Genomic DNA, 17,758 nt, shown 5'->3' on the forward strand with positions numbered 1-17,758 from the left:
CTTACTTGGTATATTCTAGACCTCTTTCCATGTAAGTGCTAGATTGATTTTGCTCATTGCGTCGGACAGCTCTGTGATACTCTGTTGCAAGGCTGTGCCACAATTTCCTGACAATTTCCCTACTGATGGATTTTTCCTCCTTTATTTTTGCTATTACAAACAATGCTACCGTGAACATCTTTCCAGGTATACCTGTGTCCACTCATGTGGATTATTTTATAGGAGAAATTCCTAGAAGTGGAAATACTGGCTCAGTGGGTACGTAGGTTTTTAAAGGTTTTTCATACCCATTGCCAAATGGCCCTCCATAAATATCATGCCAATTTCAACTCCCACCAGTGGGCTCTGAGGTGCCTGTTTTCCCATGCCTGGAAATGAGCATCACACAGTCATGTGTAATCCTGGGATTTCATCTTTGTCATCTTATGAGTGTAATGGTATCTCTTTGTCACTTTAATTTGCTTTTCAGTAGTGGGATTAAAACTGTTTCCGTATGTTCAGTGATCACTGGTATTTCTTATAAAAATTGCCTGCCCATCGTCCTTTATTGGTGTGTTTCACTTGTTCTTTTTTCTGTTGTTCTTACTGATTTGTAAATACTTTATAATATTAATTACAGTAAATCTCTGTCTATACAAAAATTGTCTATATCTTCCCTATTTTACTGATTTTTTCTTTCAATCATTTTTCTCTTTCTTCTTCAGCTTGGACAATTTCTACTGGTCTATCTTCAAGCCTACAGACCTTTTCCTCTGTCCTCTTGATTCTAAGCCCATCCACTGAATTATTTCATTTAAGATAGTGGTCTTTTTTTGCTAGTTGAAGATTTCCATTTGGTTCTTTTTTCATCTTTTTCTTGCTCTGCTTAGAGTTCCTCTCTTTTCACTTGCTGTTGCCCTATTTTCCTTTATTTCATTGAGCTTAGTTATAATAGCTGCTTTAAAGTCCTTGCCCAATAATTCCAGCATCTGTACTATTTTAAGGTTACTCTGTTGATTGTCTTTTCCCGTTTTTCTGGTTCTTTGTATGTTGAGTCATCTGGGTCTGTATCCTGGGCATTGGTTATGTCGGGATTCTGTTAGTTGAGTTCGGCAGCCTTTCTGGGGTGGACCCAGACCGCGAGACCCGTCTCACGTGTGGCTGGCAAAAACTCAAATCTCAGCTCACTTTTTTTATCAGTCAGCCAGACTGCTTGTCTGCACACATGCATGGGTCAGAGTCCCTCAGAGGCTCAGGCGGAGTTTAGGAACTAATCTGGGATCTTCTTTCTCTGAGTCCTTCCTTTCCAGAGCTTCCCCCTCATGCTCCGGTGGCCCTGGTTGACCCGGGCTATTTCTTGGCTCCTCAGGTCAGAAAAAATGTGGGTTGTCTGCTATAGTTTTTACTGCCCTGCTCTTCACCCCAACTGTGGCCTGTCCTTAGGGCCAAGTCACCAAAAGTGCAATTCGCCCCTTGCTGGCTCCTTCCTCCACATTCTGACTCCCTTCCAAAATCCTCCTGTTTTGTTCACTGTTTGGTAGTTGTATTTTTGTTCTGTTTTGTTTTGTTTTGTTTTGTTTGGGAGTTTATTGTTCTCTGCAGAAGGGACCATCTGTTATGAGCTTACATACAGGAAAGAGAATTACAGTTTGTTTCGCTGGTTGGCATATGCAAGTTTAATGGAAGGCTGTGGTTCTTAGCCAGAGCTGTCCCTTTCACTGCAGCCCCATCCGTTCTCAGCCGACAGGAGACACAGGCGTGTACCCCAGCAGGACACACACGAGAAAGCCGTGTGGGCTTGCCTGCTTGGTGGCTGGCTCTCACCTAGAGCCATTCTGCTCCTCAGTAGAATATCATGGTCAAGGACCCAGGTTTGGGGGTTAGGCATACCTGGGTCCAAACTTTGGCTCTCCCATCATAAGCTGCTTAACTTCTCTGGGCCTCAGTTTCCCCTTTTAGGAGATCAGCAGAAAAACAGTAGCTGCTTCATAGTGCTGTGAGGACTTACAGTGCTCAGCAAGGTTTAGCCCAAGAGCTGGGGCAGAGTAGACTCACTCGGTGAGGAGGGGATGTGGCACTGTCCGGCCAGAGATGGGGTATTTTGTCACCTCCTGCTGGGTGGCCCTGGCTAAGCTCCGCAGTCTGTGGTTCTGTCTGCAGGAATTTCCACGTCTGGAATGAAGGCTGGTTTGTGCGGACTGACCTGGGCCCTTCGTACAACGGGTGGCAGGTTCTGGACGCCACCCCCCAGGAGAGGAGCCAAGGTAACCCTCTCCTGGCCCCGCTGGCCACCCCCTTCTCTGAGTTTTGCTCTCTGTCCTGGCCATCGATTCTTTACAGTGGTGGACAGCGGCAGAGGAAAGCCACTGAGGGCACCCCATCTCTGGAAGGCACGGTGGAATGAAACCAAAACTATTTTCAGAGTAGGCTTCCCATCCTAATTTTGCCTGGCTCAGGCTGCTATTTAAACGAGTGGCTTCCCTGCGCCCACACGACTGTTGTCACTGCTGTGGTGGCCCTGGCACGTGCCAGGCAACAAGGGAAAGAAGCCGAGCTCTGCCAACGGGGATTTCCCCACACTGCCTCTAGCTGCCTGTCTCCCTGCACGGAAACCGTATGGTCCCTGTTGCCTGGGGATTTAGCCCCAGTTCCCCAGCTCAGCTGGAGGTCTCCATGATGACGACCCCCAGAGCCTCCGTCCCACCCACAGCATCCCTCTGCCAAGCCAAACTCTCCTTCGTGCAGTCTGGTCCTGTCCCTGCCCCTGTGCCCAGGGCTTCTGCTCCCACTTCTGGCCACTCCTTTCCCAGCTTGGGTCCCAGACTCTCCGGGAAGTTTTCTTTACCCTCTTATAACCTCCAGGGCATATCTTGTTTGCTACCTTCGTTTTGAATTACTTTTCTCAAACTTAAAAAAAAATTATGAGGCACCTGAGTAGCTTAGTCAAGGAAGCGTTCGACTTTTGATTTCAGCTCAGGTCTTGATCTCAGGGCCATGAGTTCAAGCCCCGTGTTGGGCTCCACACTGGGTGTGGAGCCTACTTTTTAAAAAAATTAATTATAAAAGAAGTATGTGCACATGATTTAAAAAATTCCAAACCATTCTAAAAGGATCCACAATAAAAACTAAGTCATACCTCCCTCCCCTAACCCAGACCCTCTACCAGAAGCAATGAGCATTACTGGTTTTGGGGTGGGGGGGGATAAACTTCCAGATATTTTCCAGGACTCTGTATTTCACACTTTTCACTGCGACCCATTAATTGGTTATAAAATCAAACTAGTGGGGTGTGGCTATTGTTTTAAGAAATGAAGTCGAACAGGGATGCCCGGCTGGCTCAGTCAGTGGAGAGAGTGACTCTTGATCTCGGGGTTGTAGGTTCGAGCCCCACACTGTGTGTGGAAATTACTTAAAAATAAATCTTTTAAAAACAAAAGAAAGAAATGAAGCAGAATGGCATGGAATGGTGGGGGGAGAGAAAAGGAAAAAATGTGGGGAAAAGAAAAAAATATCAGGGTGCACTGGACACAGTAAGAACAAGTATTGTCCTGTAAAGCTTTTGTCTCAGGACCATCTATGTGCGGTGACCTAGAGATTGTGGTTTAAAAAAAAAAAGAAGTTGAAAGTCACTCTTCCAGACATATAAGTACATGTATTTTTTCGTTTTGTTTTTTTGGGTTTTGTTTTGTTTTGTTTTTAGAGAGAGGGAGCAGGGGAGAGGGAGAATCTTAAGCAGGCTCCATGCTCAGCGCAGATCTCACGACCCCGAGATCATGACCTGGGTTGAAATCAAGAGTTGGATGCTTAACCAACTGAGCCACCCAGGGGCCCCAAAGGTGTCTTTTTTGTCTATTTGTCTTGTAAACACAAATAGAATAATCCCCTTCTCTCTATTCTGCGGCCCTTGCTTTTTCTCAGCTGGGCACTTTGTGAATGAAACTCTATCTTCTTATCTATTTGTACACCTGCACATCTATCTATGTCTCTGTCTATCTGTCTGACCTACCGGTGCCAAGTGCTGGAAGAGGAAGGTGATAGGCAGGGCTTGGGAGCTCAGAGGAGCAAGACTCCCATGGGCCGGGTTTACAGAATTCTTCCAGGAATAGGGAGCGAGGAGCTGGGAAGGATGATTCGTGGGGGTAGAATAGAGGCAGCCACGAGCACAAGAGGTAGAAGGGAGACAGCCCGAGGGCGGTGAGTCAGCATCCACCACATGCCCATGGAGGGCAGGATAGGGTCTGTCCTGCAGAAGGGCACTCTGAGCGGGGTAAGACCCCGGGACGGTCCGTGCTGGGTGCCACATGGCGGGGGGGGGGGCAGGCAGCCGGGGCTGAAGGCGTGCTGGGGGGAGAGGTACAGGAGTGGTGTTGCTAGGGGACGGGTCCTGGGGGACAGGTCCTGGGGTGGGCGGTGGCACCTGGCTTCGGCACACAGGCAGTCTCCGCTCCTCACCACCAGGGGTGTTCCAGTGCGGCCCCGCTTCCGTCGCTGCCGTCCGAGAGGGCGACGTGAACCTGGACTTCGACATGCCCTTCATCTTTGCCGAGGTAAACGCCGACCGCATCACCTGGATCTATGACGCCTACAACAACACCCAGAAGCGGAATGCGTCGGACACTCACAGCATTGGCAGATACATCAGCACCAAGGCAGTGGGCAGCAACTCTCGCGTGGACATCACGGAGAAGTACAAGTATCCAGAAGGTAGGAAGGGCACTGGTGGGGCTGTGCCAGCCGGGGCTTGATGGTGGAAAGACAGCTTTGAGGGCGGAGAAGGGAAGATTCCTCTTAGTCCTCCTGTGTTCTCAGTGCGTTCTGCCTGAATGGTAGGACTGCTTCCTGGCACCTGACCCCCAGCTCAGCAGACTATATCCGGTGGGGACAGAACGGTCACAGGCAGTTACGGTGTCGGTGGAATTTTACTGTGGGGCCCAGCATCTGTCAGCCCAGCTCTTCTCCAGCTGTGTCCCTTTCCCACAACTGGGGTGACAGCCCTGTGATTGGATATCACAGGGAGAAACGCAGCCCCCTATGAGAGGCTGCCCAGGGCTCTAGGAGAAATCTCTCGGTCAGCCTGTGCTCCTAGCCTCCAAGAAATACAGGCAGGAAACACTATCTGAACAAAGAAATGAACGAAGACCCTGAGGGTGTGGGCCCATGCTATGCCTGCATCAGAGGCCCCCCCAAGAAGCCTGAAGCACCCCGATGAGTCACAGGGAAGGCTTGTTTCTACAAAGCTCCGCAAATTATATTAGTTACTCGAGTTTGGAAGCTGCTGTCAGTCAGAAGCCTGTCTCTCTGGGGACCCTTCAGAGTGACAAAGTTCCACGTGTGAGGGTGACGTCCATTTGTAGAAACAGCCAAGAGTAAATGAACACTGGCTCTAGCAAGCCAGTCACTCGGTAACGGGTCCCCTCTCTCTTTCTAGTGTGTTTGGAAATAGATACATGGGTTGATCCTCACAGAACACAGGTTCTGAGGGGGCCAGCAAAGTGCTCTCCTAGAGGCACTCAGAGCACACCCCAAAGTGAACCCCCAAACTCTCACTACTGCTGTCTGTTGGTGTCAGTCACAGTTCACAAAAGAGAAAAGCTGCAGAAAGAGCTCAGGAGATGGGGTCTGACTCCCGGTCCAGGTGGGTGACCCCTGCGGTAGTGGTGCTGGTGGACATTTGGAGGCATGGGCCAAGGGTCATGAGACTGATGGCCTCGGGGTGGTCCCCAGTCTGCCTCTGCAGGCCCTCCCATGGCTAGGGTCAGACAGCCCTTCTCTCGGTCAATACACACGTACTGAGACCTACCCAAGTGCCCGTTCCATGCTCGGCTCTGGGGAGGCCATGAGGGACTGGCAGATGGGGCCCCGGNAGGGTCATGAGACTGATGGCCTCGGGGTGGTCCCCAGTCTGCCTCTGCAGGCCCTCCCATGGCTAGGGTCAGGCAGCCCTTCTCTCGGTCAATACACACGTACTGAGACCTACCCAAGTGCCCGCTCCATGCTCGGCTCTGGGGAGGCCATGAGGGACTGGCAGATGGGGCCCCGCCCCCCCAACCTCACAGATATAGGAGAAGTATTTTCAACACTGTCCCAATAAAGAAACAAGGGTAGGGGCCAAGGAACAAATAATCAGGGGGTGGAGGTCAACGCCAGTCCTACAGTGATCTCCAGGAGACCTCAAGCCAGAGTAGGATCTCGGATCCCTTGCTTCCTCACCTGTACCATGAGAGTAGCAACGCCTGTCTGCAGCAGAATGTAGGTGAGCCGGTTGCGGAGAGTGCCAAGTGCGGTGCCCGGCCCCGAGTGAGGACTTCTGAAATAGCGGCGGTTTATCCACTGGGACATGCAGCATCATTGGGGTAACGACCTCCCAAGATGCCTTTTGAAGCTCACCGCTTCCTTGGCTACATGTCCTGTGGAGTTCCTTCCCTTACTGTCACGCCTTGAGATTCAGGGGCTCTGTCTGTCCCAGCCAGACCTACTAAACCACGGAGAGGGGCCAGGCCATGGCCAGGTTGGAGGTGACTCCCGGCAGGACTCTTGGCAATGCCCCAGCCTCTCTCTACGTGACAGCAGAGCTGGTCATCCTGCCTGTTGTTGCCCCGTTCTCCTTACCTAATGATGCCAGCTTGTCTGCGAGGGCCCCAGGGAGGAAAACTCATAAAATGGGTTGCTAAGCATTTGTGCAATGGCAACACCAAAGGAGAAAACAGTAGCAGGAAGCTTAGTCTTGAGTAAGCCCATCAGGTGACCTATATAGGTATCTGGGCTCTGAGCCTCATTGTGCAAACACGCCGGCTTTGAGGTCTTCTGGGCACAGAAGACTCAGCTCCCTGCACAGACATCGGCCCTGGGTGTGGACGTACAACTCCGCCACAGGATGGGAAGGCACCAGAAAGAACCCAGCCCACCAGGAGCTATCAGCTTGGGTAATCTCTCTGCCTGCCTCCTTTTCATCAGGATGTTGTGGGGGGAAACCTGGGTCTATGGGTGTAGACACCTGGGGAATGCCCCCTCTCTGCCTCTAACCCCAAAATTAGAGCAGTTGCTTGGACCAGTCGCTTCTCGCCCTTAGGATCTTACTTCTAACGTGATGGGCTTGGATGAATTGGCCTCTGAGGTCTCAGGCAGACATGGAACTCATGGGAAAGGCCTCACTAAGTTGTAAAGTGCTTGTAATAAGTTATCTGGTGTCTTAAAAATTTCACAGTGGTTGGGGAAGGTGGGGGCCCTAAGTATGGTCTGCAGATATAAACATGGTAATTCTTCTCTGTGTATGTCTGCCCGCGTTCCTGGAAAGTCAACACACCTTCTCCCTAACAGTGGATCTGTCTTCAGGTCAAGGCAGGGAGCTTTATGTGAACCGTGTGGCCACCAGAGCCCAGAGGCTTGGAAGTGGTTACTCACCTTAATGCCTAAGAGCCATGACTTTGAGGGTCCACCATGGCCATGCTCTAGGGGCCGTTTATACCATCACATTCCACAGCGCTCACAACCTGAGCCAGAGTCAGAAAATCTGGCCTTTGTGTCTTTAAAATCTGAAGTCTCTCAACAACTTAAACCAGTCATAACATGGAACCAAACTAACCATGGGAAGTTCTTTTTTGGTAAGGGCGGAAGAGCCAATCTTTGACCTCGAAGCACCTTTAGAAACAACGCAGAGTAACATGGAAAAGCGGTTTGGAAAAAAAAAAATTTTTAACAAAGCCAATTCTAAATCATAACTTTTTTTTTTTTGCTTTTTTGCTTATGAACGCATTCCAACCGTTTTTCGACTCCGTTTTTGTTGCTTATGTTTAAAGGAGCTGTTTGTTCTCACAGGGACCTTTTCTCCAAAAATAAAGAAATACATAAAATGAAGAAAAGAAAGAAGAACTCTAACTTAATTAGCCTGAACCAACTATCAGGCCATACGGTCATTTTGTACAGGTGCTGATAAAGCTTTCCCTACAGCTCGTTTGGAAATGCAGAGCTGACTGGGAATGCGCACGGACCAGCTGGTCAGTGAGCCTCGCGTTGAGGAGGATGAAATGGAGAGACCCGGAGGGCGAGGACACTTGCTTGGATCAGAATCGTTGCAAAGTCAACGAGTGCCAGGCTGCCACCCCCTCCCTGAGATGCTTCCCTCTTTTCCCACCACACAGGTTCCAGCCAGGAGAGACAAGTGTTTGAAAAGGCTTTGGGGAAACTTAAACCCCACGCGGCCTTCGGCGCCACGTCTGCAAGACACCTGGCAGGAGAGGAAAGGGAGCCCAGCATCTCGGGGAAGTTCAAGGTCACTGGCCTATTGGAGGTGGGCAAAGAAGTCAACATGGCCCTCTTGCTGAAAAACCTGACGAGCGACATGAAGACAGTGACCGTGAACATGACCGCCTGGACCATCGTCTACAACGGCACGCTGGTACACGAGGTGTGGAAGGACTCCGTCACAATATCCCTGGATCCCAAAGAAGGTAACTTACCCTGTGGTTTGTGGGGGACGCCACCAATGCAAGGTGGCTGATGTTCTTTTGGGGTTGGAGAGTTCCTGTTGGAACGGATTCAGCTGACTAAGAGAGGAGCCGCACATGGCCGCTGTGGTTAAGCCATGGGTTTTGAAGCTTTGGAAGTTGTCGTGGGGAACAGTGCAAATCAGGGTGGCGCCGACCAGCATCCTTCCACACCAGGGGGGAGGAAGGAGGGACACGGCAATCGCCCTTAGAGGTATATACCACTTTGCTCAGCACACAGGTGCTTCCTTAGACCCTCTCTCGTTTGACCTTCTAAAAAGGGCAGATTTCAGTATCACCTTTTACAGAGACACAAACTGAGGCTTGGAGAGATCGTGACTTGATTACGAGATGAAGTGTCACAGCTAGTAAGTGGTGATCGCGGGGTGTTGGTCCTGGGTTTCCTAATGCTAAATCCAGGCCCACCTCCCTCATCTTCTAGATGCTATTTCTGCCACCCCTCCCACCTGCCACCTCCACCCCAGGGCTCCCACCCCCACCCCACAATGATTCACTTTTCAGGTTTGACCCCCCACCCAGAAGGGCTGCAACATACAGCAGGGTCTTAAACCCTTGTCCGATGTTCCTCCCTGCGCGGCTGCCAGGTGGGGAGTCTCCTGATTCCCGAGGGCAGTGATGCCTGAGAATCTGGGAGGAACAGAGACTCGCGGCAGCTGGGAAGGGAGCAAGGCGGAGCAGCGGAAGGCTGACGCTCTGGGAGGGTTCACGTGCAGGTGTGCTCACACTGGCAAAATCCTCCAAGCTGTTATGAAAAGTTGAGCCTTACAAAGCGGATTAACAAGGGTGGGGTGGCTATTTGTTTCACATAAATAAAAACTGATTAATTATACAGCCCATCTTGAAAGAGCTCTGTCTGTAGGGAAACTGAGATGTTTTACACCTGTCAGAAGGCAGCATCCCTAGCAACCTGGCTTCTGGCGGAATTTGAGCAGAAATCTTCCCCACACCAGAAGCAACCGCCAGGCGGCTAGCTACCTTCAAAGCCCAAGGCAAAAGCGATTCTTACAGGCCAAAAATAGTTCACATGAGGGAAATGGGTAAAAAAAAAAAAATTCAACCATTCTGCACGTTCATCTGCCCATTCAGGGCTGGCCGGGCTCGTTCCCCCAGTGCGAGCAGCAAAGGTAGCTTCTTCCTCAAAGAGCATATGAGCCCATGGGGGCCGGGGCTCCCCCAGCCACCCCGCATGACCACCGAGAGAGACATGGGAGTGAGCTGGACCGTAGAGGAGGGAGAGGGCCCCTGAGGCCTGGGAGGCGCAGGTAAAGGGACAGAAGAAGCCGGGGAAGGCATTTCCACTTGAGAGAACCATGCGTGTCTCAGCACGGAGGTGACCACATGCCTGTGTTGTCAAAGGACCGATGGGAAACACGGAGGACTCTGTCAAGGGAGAGGGGAGTTAGGGTTCAGGGATGCAGGGCCAGATTGAGGGGTCTGAACTTCATTTCTGAGGCAGTAAGGAGCCATGGAGAATTTCTGAAGGGCAGGGAAGAGGAGCGTGATGTTGGGGTGGGCGGCAGTCTTCTGAAGCTGCGTCGGCCGGGTGTGTGGGGGTGACTGGGAAGCAAGCGAGACCAGAGGTGGGGAGGTGGCTCAGGGCGCTGTCACAACAGAATCCCAGGCTCTTCGTTGGCCTGGCAGGATCCTGAGCACGTAGGGAGACAATCCCTGGCTTCCCTTCCTCATCACTCTTTGTCTTCCTCCTTAGGCAATCGGTTAGCATTTGTATTCCCTCCCGCCCTCTGACATTTTCCAGGATGGGAGGAAACTTCAGTCCCTACCAGCCCATTCTCCTGGGAAGCTGCCCAGCCAGCCAGAGGCCCTGTGACTCCCCGGCCTGGGCTCTGGAGGCTGCACAGAACGGAGGCGGGTTTCCCACAGTGCCGGGCAGGGAGCTAGGCTCAGTCAAGCCGCCCTGGACTGGCCCCAGCTCTGAAGGTTCCAGAAGTCAACCCCACTCCCTCTCACTCTGCCGTCCCTGGCTTCTCCTTCCAGAAATACAGCATCCTGTGAAGATCACATATGCTCAGTATGAGAAGTACCTGAAGGCAGATAACATGATCCGGACCACGGCTGTGTGCCAGGTGTCTGACGAGGCCGAGGTGTTGGTAGAAAGAGACATCATCCTGGACAACCCCAACCTGACCCTGGAGGTAAAGGGGGCTGAAGGGGTGCCTCCTTGGCCAGCCCGGCCCTGCTGGCACCCCCTCCCCAAGCCACAGGGAAGCTCCTTCCCTGCTGAGAGGGGCAGGGAACTGGGCTCGGATCCAGCCTCTGCCACATGGGTTGGCCAGAGTTCCTGCTCAGCCCGGCGTCCCTGTTCCTTGTGGTAAATGGCACACCTGCCCACAGGCTTCTTCGGTTCTGGTCCCAAATGCACTGGGGGCATCAGCTGAGAAGCCACTGGAGGGACTCCTCGGCTCCCTTGCCCACTCAGCTCTGAGCACCTGCTGTGTTCTGGGCTCTGCCAGGCTCAGGAAGCACAAAGAGTCACAAGGGGAGGGTCCTGCCCTCGGGGAGCCCACAGCCCCGCCCCCGCCATGTTGGTGGAGTGCATCAGAATTGGGCACCGCTCACTTGCATCTCTCCACATTCGAGAACACAGGGTTACAGAATCATGGACTCTTAGGAGCCTACTCTCGTGCTCCCATACCCGCCACTTCACACATGAGTAAACTGAGGCCCAGGGAGGAGAAGGGAACTGCCGTCGCTGCCAGAGCCAGGGCTGGACCTCAGGCCCTGGGACTCCCAGCCCAGGGCCCCTTCCAGGTGTCTGGGTGTGATCACAGCCAGCAACAGCATCTTGGTTGAGGATGAGGATGTCTCTGTCTCTTTTAGGTCTTGCTTTTGGCTATGACTTGGCTCCCAGGCTCCCAGGTTTCTTCCCAGGAGCCCAGGTGTGGTGGTGGTGGGGGGGAATGGGAGGGAAGGCGGGGCTTGCAGGTGTACTGAGACCCCTGGGACCACTCTGTTCCTTCCTCAGCACCAGGCCAGTACTTGTGCGGACTCCAAGCCCATCCCTTCCTGTCTAGCCTACCTGGGACCTACCCACCCTACCTCCCCCAGCCCAGAGCCAGAGAGCAGTGATTGGAGGGGTGAGGTGCTGGCAGGCAAGGGCAGGCAGACGGATGGGCAGAGGAAATGAATCTTCCTGTGAGGTCCCAGGGAGAGCCTCATGGGTCGGGTCCACCCACATCTGCTGTCTTTACTGTCCGCCCCAGCTGCCTAGACAATGCTTGCCTTTTCTGTCCCATCACAATGCCACCAGCATTCCAAGCCCCAGATTTCTAGAGAAGCCAGATCATTGGGGCCGCCCTGGTCCCACCCTTCGCTGAGCTACACCCTAGCTGCAGGGATCCCTGACCTCAGAGGGCAGAGACCAAGGGCTCGCGCTCCCAGGCAGCCAGCCGGGGACTGAGTTCTTTCTCTGTCCTGGTTGGTCTGGACTGTGCTTCAGAATGGGGATCGGTCCCCCACCTCAGAGGGGGAGCCAGTGACCGCACTGGCAGTCTGGGGGAAAACAGAGAGGGTCAGGAGTTCAGCTGTTGAATCACCCCCATGAATCAACAGCCACACCGCGTAAACCTTGATCTCTGTGTCTCAGGTGCCCCTATGCTGTTATGGGGATAATAAAATACTTCCCTTGCAGGTGTCCTGTCCTCAGAGAAGCCTTTCCCCTTACGTGCCCCCTCCCTGCCCCTCCAAATTAGGCGCGGTCTCCAGCTCCACGCCCTTGAGAGTCTTCTGTCCTCTCACTTTGTGGCATTTGTTCTAGTTGAAGTCATACCTTTATTCGTGCACTTGTTTTGTCTCGGTCTCCTACCAGACTGTCAGCTCCACCAGGAGAGGCACTGGCCCTGCTCTGGGCCCATCACTGCCATCCCTGGTACAATATCTTAGAAGCTAATCAGAATTTATAAAATGATCGTAACTGGAGCCGAGAGCTCGTGCATTCTGCCCCACCCACCAGTCTGCACTGTCAGTCGGGGCTTGTCCTCCGTGTGCCGGAGCCTCTACTGCTTCCCAAGACATTTCCAAGAACTGCGGCTGGTCCCTGCAGACGTGATGGACAGCCGAGGGCTGATGCCCCCGCTCTGGCTGGGAGGTGACCCCGGGTAGCAGCCAGTTCAGCTAGGAAAACATTCCATGTTAAAATGATCAGTGTTTAAAGGAAGGTAGGGTTTTTTTTCCCCCCATTATAGTCCTTTATCCTCAAACATTCTTACAGCTTTATCTTTTATTCAGCACTTCTGCTCTCCATCTTTCGGATTTCCATATCAAGTCAGCTCTGTCTTTAAAGAGACTATCATATCTTTAGAAAGGAGATCGGAATATAAACAGGCTGAAAAGGTGCCACCAAGAACTTTCTTACTTAATCGTTTAAAAAGGCATCTAAGGGGTGCCTGGGTGGCTCAGTCGTTAGGCATCTGCCTTTGGCTCAGGGCGTGATCCCAGAGTCCTGGGATGGAACCCCACATCGGGCTCCCTGCTCCACTGGGAACCCACTTCTTCCTCTCCCACTCCCCCTGCTTGTGTTCCCTCTCTCACTGACTGTCTCTCTCTCTGTCAAATAAATAAATAAAATCTCTAAAAAAAAAAAAAAAGCATCTGAAGGCCCCTGGGTGGCTCAGTCGCTTAAGCATCTGACTTTTGATTTCAGCTCAGGTCGTGATCTCGGGGCTGTGATACTGGGCTCCATGCTGGCCGTGGAACCTGCTTATGACGCTCTCTCTCCCTCACCCTTGGCCCCTCCCCCACTCTAAAAAAAAAATAAGGCCTCTGATCATTCTTCTTTTGGACATCTTTGTGTGAATTTCCTCCCAGCACAACCTCAACTTTTCTTCAGCCTTCAGAGGCGCCACACATTCTTGTCTGGATGAAAGAATCGATGCATAGCTTCCTGGGAGCAGGGCACAGCTTCTTTAAACTCACGAGGGTAATCTGTATGACAAGATAATAATTGGGGTGAAATCCCGTGATCCTATGTGACACTATTGGCAGCAGGCATTAAGGATGTTCCATTGTGGAATCGGACCATGAAATCTGAACTTTGTTCCAAAGGGTGACGTCCTTTGCGTTGGCCCATGAACCACTGATGATCAGACATACGGTTCTGGTGGCTCTTACCCTCTCTTTCGGCTGCATATACAGATTGGGGTCAGCGGGCCAGGGTGGGAAGCAGCAATGATGAAAGGAGAACAAATACATGAAGATCTCAAACTGAACATCGATGTGCAAACTGTGGCCCTGTTTATGTAGCCTTGTTGTGGCCCAATGGCGTAAAACCATGCTTCACGCTGCACATCGCGTCACAGCCGCGAGTGGGTTCCATGGGAAGGATTACAGTAGAGATCATGGGATGCACCAAGTATCAGTAGACATCCCAGGGCCTGGTAAGAAGAGCGAAGTTTCTGGAACCAGAGAGCCCTTGGTTGTTGAACTGAGCTGAACCAAAGCTTCATGGCCGCCAAATGGTGGCCGTGCGCATGAGCGGCAAGAAAAGAAAAACCACGCCAGCAGCTACAGGTGATTCTCCAAAGAAGGAGAAAAGACATCCAGCAGCCACACCGTTTCGGGTTCTATTTCCCAGACGTTTTCTTCGGCATCCACGATCTCATTTGGTTCCTTCCGTGCAAGGCAGGGAGGGACGATCCCCCCTCTATCAGATGAGGGAGTTGAGGCCCAGCGCGATGACGCGGTCTGCTCAGTCATGGCTGTTTCTCGGCAGAAGCCCAGGTCTCTCTTCGACGGCAAACAAATAGTCCAGGTGGCATTTCTGACAGGAAACCGAGGCTTCTCCGGCCTCTGACCAAGGACGGTGGTGTGCAGGAGCCTGTCCTGGCCACACACGGCACGCAGGGAAGCTTTGGGCTCCAGAAGTTTCAAAGGGCATCGATAGACTGGGGTGTCATCAGAGGAGAGGGGCCTGAGTTGAGGTGGGGATTCAGTGCTGTGGGCTGTGGAGAGGAGGGGGTGTTGGGGGGTGTCTGAGCAGGCTCGGACCTCCCAGGGAGGGCGCTCCCAGACTAGAAGGGAAGAAGCAGGACCGGTAAGTCAAAGCCTCAAGGAAAGTACCGTCGCTAAGTTCAGGATGATGTAGCCCCCAGCCCTCTGAGCAGCCCACCAGGAGCTCGGCCGTCCTGGGAAGCGGGGCTGCCCTTCCCAGGATGACCAGGAAGAGGGGCCCGTGGGCCCAGCGGGGAAGCCACAGTGCTCTCAGCCCCTACGATGTGCCGCCTCTCCCTCCGAGCCTGGGCGTCCCGTCCGAAGCATGCGTGTGACAGCAGTTTCCCGGGAACCCCCTGCATGGATGTCTCCCCATCCCCAAGTTGCCCGCCCAGCCCGGTGGGCTCTCACCGAGCGGCGGGGGGAGCTCAGCAGCCAGGCCCTGACCCAGTCAACCCGTCTCCCCGTAGGTGCTGGACCAGGCCCGGGTGCAGAAGCCCGTGAACGTCCAGATGCTCTTCTCGAACCCGCTGGACGAGCCGGTGAAAGACTGCGTGCTGATGGTGGAGGGCAGCGGCCTACTGCTGGGCAGCCTCCGGATTGAGTGAGTCCCGGGCCTGAAGGGCCAGTGTGGGATGGCGGGAGGGGGCCCGAGGGGGCCTCCCCACGGCCCCCGGGAGAACCTGCTTGTGGGGGTGCACATTCGCCTCTGGTTTGGGGGTTCGCCAGACTTGAACTCCCGGGAAGTCGAGATCACCAGAGCTCGGAGCTGGTCCTCGGGCCTTAGTGTGTGGGGGAGATCACGGAACTCCCTCTGTCCCCTGCTGAGGGACGCCAGTGTTCTCGGGGGCCCGTGACCCAGGGAGGCAGCCAGAGGGAGCCACCTCACCAGCACAGGACTGGAGGGCCACAGACAGCCCGCTCTGCCTGAGGTCCAGGCGCCTCCCCATCCACACTGACCCGTGCCCTTCCCCACCAGCGTGCCGACCCTGCGCCCCAAGGAGCGGTCCCGGGTGCGTTTTGAGATCCTTCCCACCCGGAGTGGAACCAAGCAGCTGCTCGCCGACTTCTCCTGCAACAAGTTCCCTGCGATCAAGGCCATGCTGTCCATCGACGTGGCCGAGTGAAGGGCCCAAGGGGCCCCCCTACGAACTTGGACAGAGCAGGCAGGGCTCACCCATGGAGTCAGCCCCCTGCCTGGGAAACCCACAATGCCCCCCAAGGCGGCCTGGACTGGACTTCCGCCTCGGGCACACACCCTCTCCCTGACTCCCAGGCTGGGGGGCCCCACCCTGGCCTGGGACTTCTCACTTTTGCACATTCCCTTGAGCCCCACGGCCCTGCTCAGCCCTCCAGCTCTTTGGCACTGCAGAATGGAGTGGCACCTGCCCCAGTGACTCTCTGAAAGGATACGGGGGAGAAGACAGTCTAGACTGTTGCTGGTCCCAAGCCTGCAGTTGGGACATTCCTACTCCGCCCTCTGGCCACCGTGGGGCAATGGGGATGTTGGCACTCATGTCTTTACGCTCAAAATAAAGGTTAAAGAGAACGAAATCAGCTCAGGCTCTCCAAGACCGCTGCTTTGTCTAAGGAGGTGGAGGAGAAAGAGGGGCGGGGGCCCTGTTCTTTGGGAGAAGGGAGGACCCGCAGGGGCCTTGTTCCCCACGTTCCAACGTCCAAAGGGAGCGGGCTTGTTCTGTGTGGCTCCAGGGGCAGAACTAGAGAGACGGTTCTAATGAATTTAGGAAAACTTTCTACTACGATGTCCAAGCATAGATCAGGCAGTCTGGGGAGGGAGCTCCTTATCCCAGGCAGGCTTCGTTCGCTCTCTGCGTGGCTGCCGGCCAAACTCTGCAGGCAACCAGAGCGGGGAGGGACATCAGAGTCTTTTCTGGAACCCTTTTGAGGAGCAGTGGTGGCCCCGCCTCTGCTCCCACGGGGCTCTTCCTTCCTCGTGCCACACTGCCCCTCCCGCAGCCAGGAGGCCACCGCCTTGCTAACTCAGCCAGAACCTTCTCTGCCTTCACACACGCTCTGAGGGACAGTTCCAGGACCCAGGGAAGATTCAGCCTCACCCCCAGCTCCAACCGTCTGCCCTGTGCTCAGCTCAGGCCTGACCCACTCCTGTCTTCCACCCCCACCCCCTCCTATTGCTGGATCCATTGCGGTTGGAGGAACCCAACAGGGGCCTGTCTCACTGGTGCTGATGCAGCCTGGCCGCTGAGGCCTTCTTGTGCCTGGAGTGTAAAGGCAGGCCTTCTGCCCTGCGTGTTCCATGAGTGGACAACACGGCCCTCAGTTTCAGCCCCTGGAGGTGCACCCCACTACGTCTAACTGCATTGGAAGTGCTTTCGTGATGGCTTGAGCCCATTTCCCTTTCGTGGGGCCCACTGGCCCATGGGACGCTCATGCCTCTTTTTTTTTTTTTTTTAAGATTTTATTTATTTATTTGACAGAGATAGAGACAGCCAGCGAGAGAGGGAACACAAGCAGAGGGAGTGGGAGAGGAAGAAGCAGGCTCATAGCAGAAGAGCCTGATGTGAGCCGAAGGCAGACGCTTAACCGCTGTGCCACCCAGGCGCCCCGACGCTCATGCTTCTNGAGATCCTTCCCACCCGGAGTGGAACCAAGCAGCTGCTCGCCGACTTCTCCTGCAACAAGTTCCCTGCGATCAAGGCCATGCTGTCCATCGACGTGGCCGAGTGAAGGGCCCAAGAGGCCCCCCTACGAACTTGGACAGAGCAGGCAGGGCTCACCCATGGAGTCAGCCCCCTGCCTGGGAAACCCACAACGCCCCCCAAGGCGGCCTGGACTGGACTTCCGCCTCGGGCACACACCCTCTCCCTGACTCCCAGGCTGGGGGGCCCCACCCTGGCCTGGGACTTCTCACTTTTGCACATTCCCTTGAGCCCCACGGCCCTGCTCAGCCCTCCAGCTCTTTGGCACTGCAGAATGGAGTGGCACCTGCCCCAGTGACTCTCTGAAAGGATACGGGGGAGAAGACAGTCTAGACTGTTGCTGGTCCCAAGCCTGCAGTTGGGACATTCCTACTCCACCCTCTGGCCACCGTGGGGCAATGGGGATGTTGGCACTCATGTCTTTACGCTCAAAATAAAGGTTAAAGAGAACGAAATCAGCCCGGGCTCTCCAAGACCGCTGCTTTGTCTAAGGAGGTGGAGGAGAAAGAGGGGCGGGGGCCCTGTTCTTTGGGAGAAGGGAGGACCCGCAGGGGCCTTGTTCCCCACGTTCCAACGTCCAAAGGGAGCGGGCTTGTTCTGTGTGGCTCCAGGGGCAGAACTAGAGAGACGGTTCTAATGAATTTAGGAAAA

The 17,758-nt window shown here is 54.0% G+C and overlaps 1 protein-coding gene across 2 annotated transcripts in view; it reads left to right on the forward strand.

Moving 5' to 3' along the window:
• The window catches only part of LOC100472103 (protein-glutamine gamma-glutamyltransferase E), a 39,729-nt gene extending 22,590 nt beyond the window's left edge, over positions 1-17,139 (forward strand). Inside the window, exons 8-14 of one of the 2 annotated variants that reach the window (XM_034641035.1) lie at positions 2,140-2,243; positions 4,438-4,683; positions 8,118-8,426; positions 10,479-10,636; positions 14,900-15,033; positions 15,409-15,454; positions 17,034-17,139. In XM_034641035.1, coding sequence (XP_034496926.1) covers positions 2,140-2,243; positions 4,438-4,683; positions 8,118-8,426; positions 10,479-10,636; positions 14,900-15,033; positions 15,409-15,454; positions 17,034-17,135 — 1,099 coding nt within the window. In that variant the 3' untranslated portion in view covers positions 17,136-17,139. Of the gene's footprint in view, positions 1-2,139; positions 2,244-4,437; positions 4,684-8,117; positions 8,427-10,478; positions 10,637-14,899; positions 15,034-15,408; positions 15,987-17,033 lie in introns of those variants that run through there. The other variant, XM_019799220.2, reaches the window with a different exon arrangement.
• The last annotated feature ends 619 nt before the right edge of the window (positions 17,140-17,758 follow it).

This window comes from Ailuropoda melanoleuca, chromosome 13, assembly GCF_002007445.2.
Source record: "Ailuropoda melanoleuca isolate Jingjing chromosome 13, ASM200744v2, whole genome shotgun sequence".
Taxonomy (NCBI): Eukaryota; Metazoa; Chordata; class Mammalia; order Carnivora; family Ursidae; genus Ailuropoda; species Ailuropoda melanoleuca.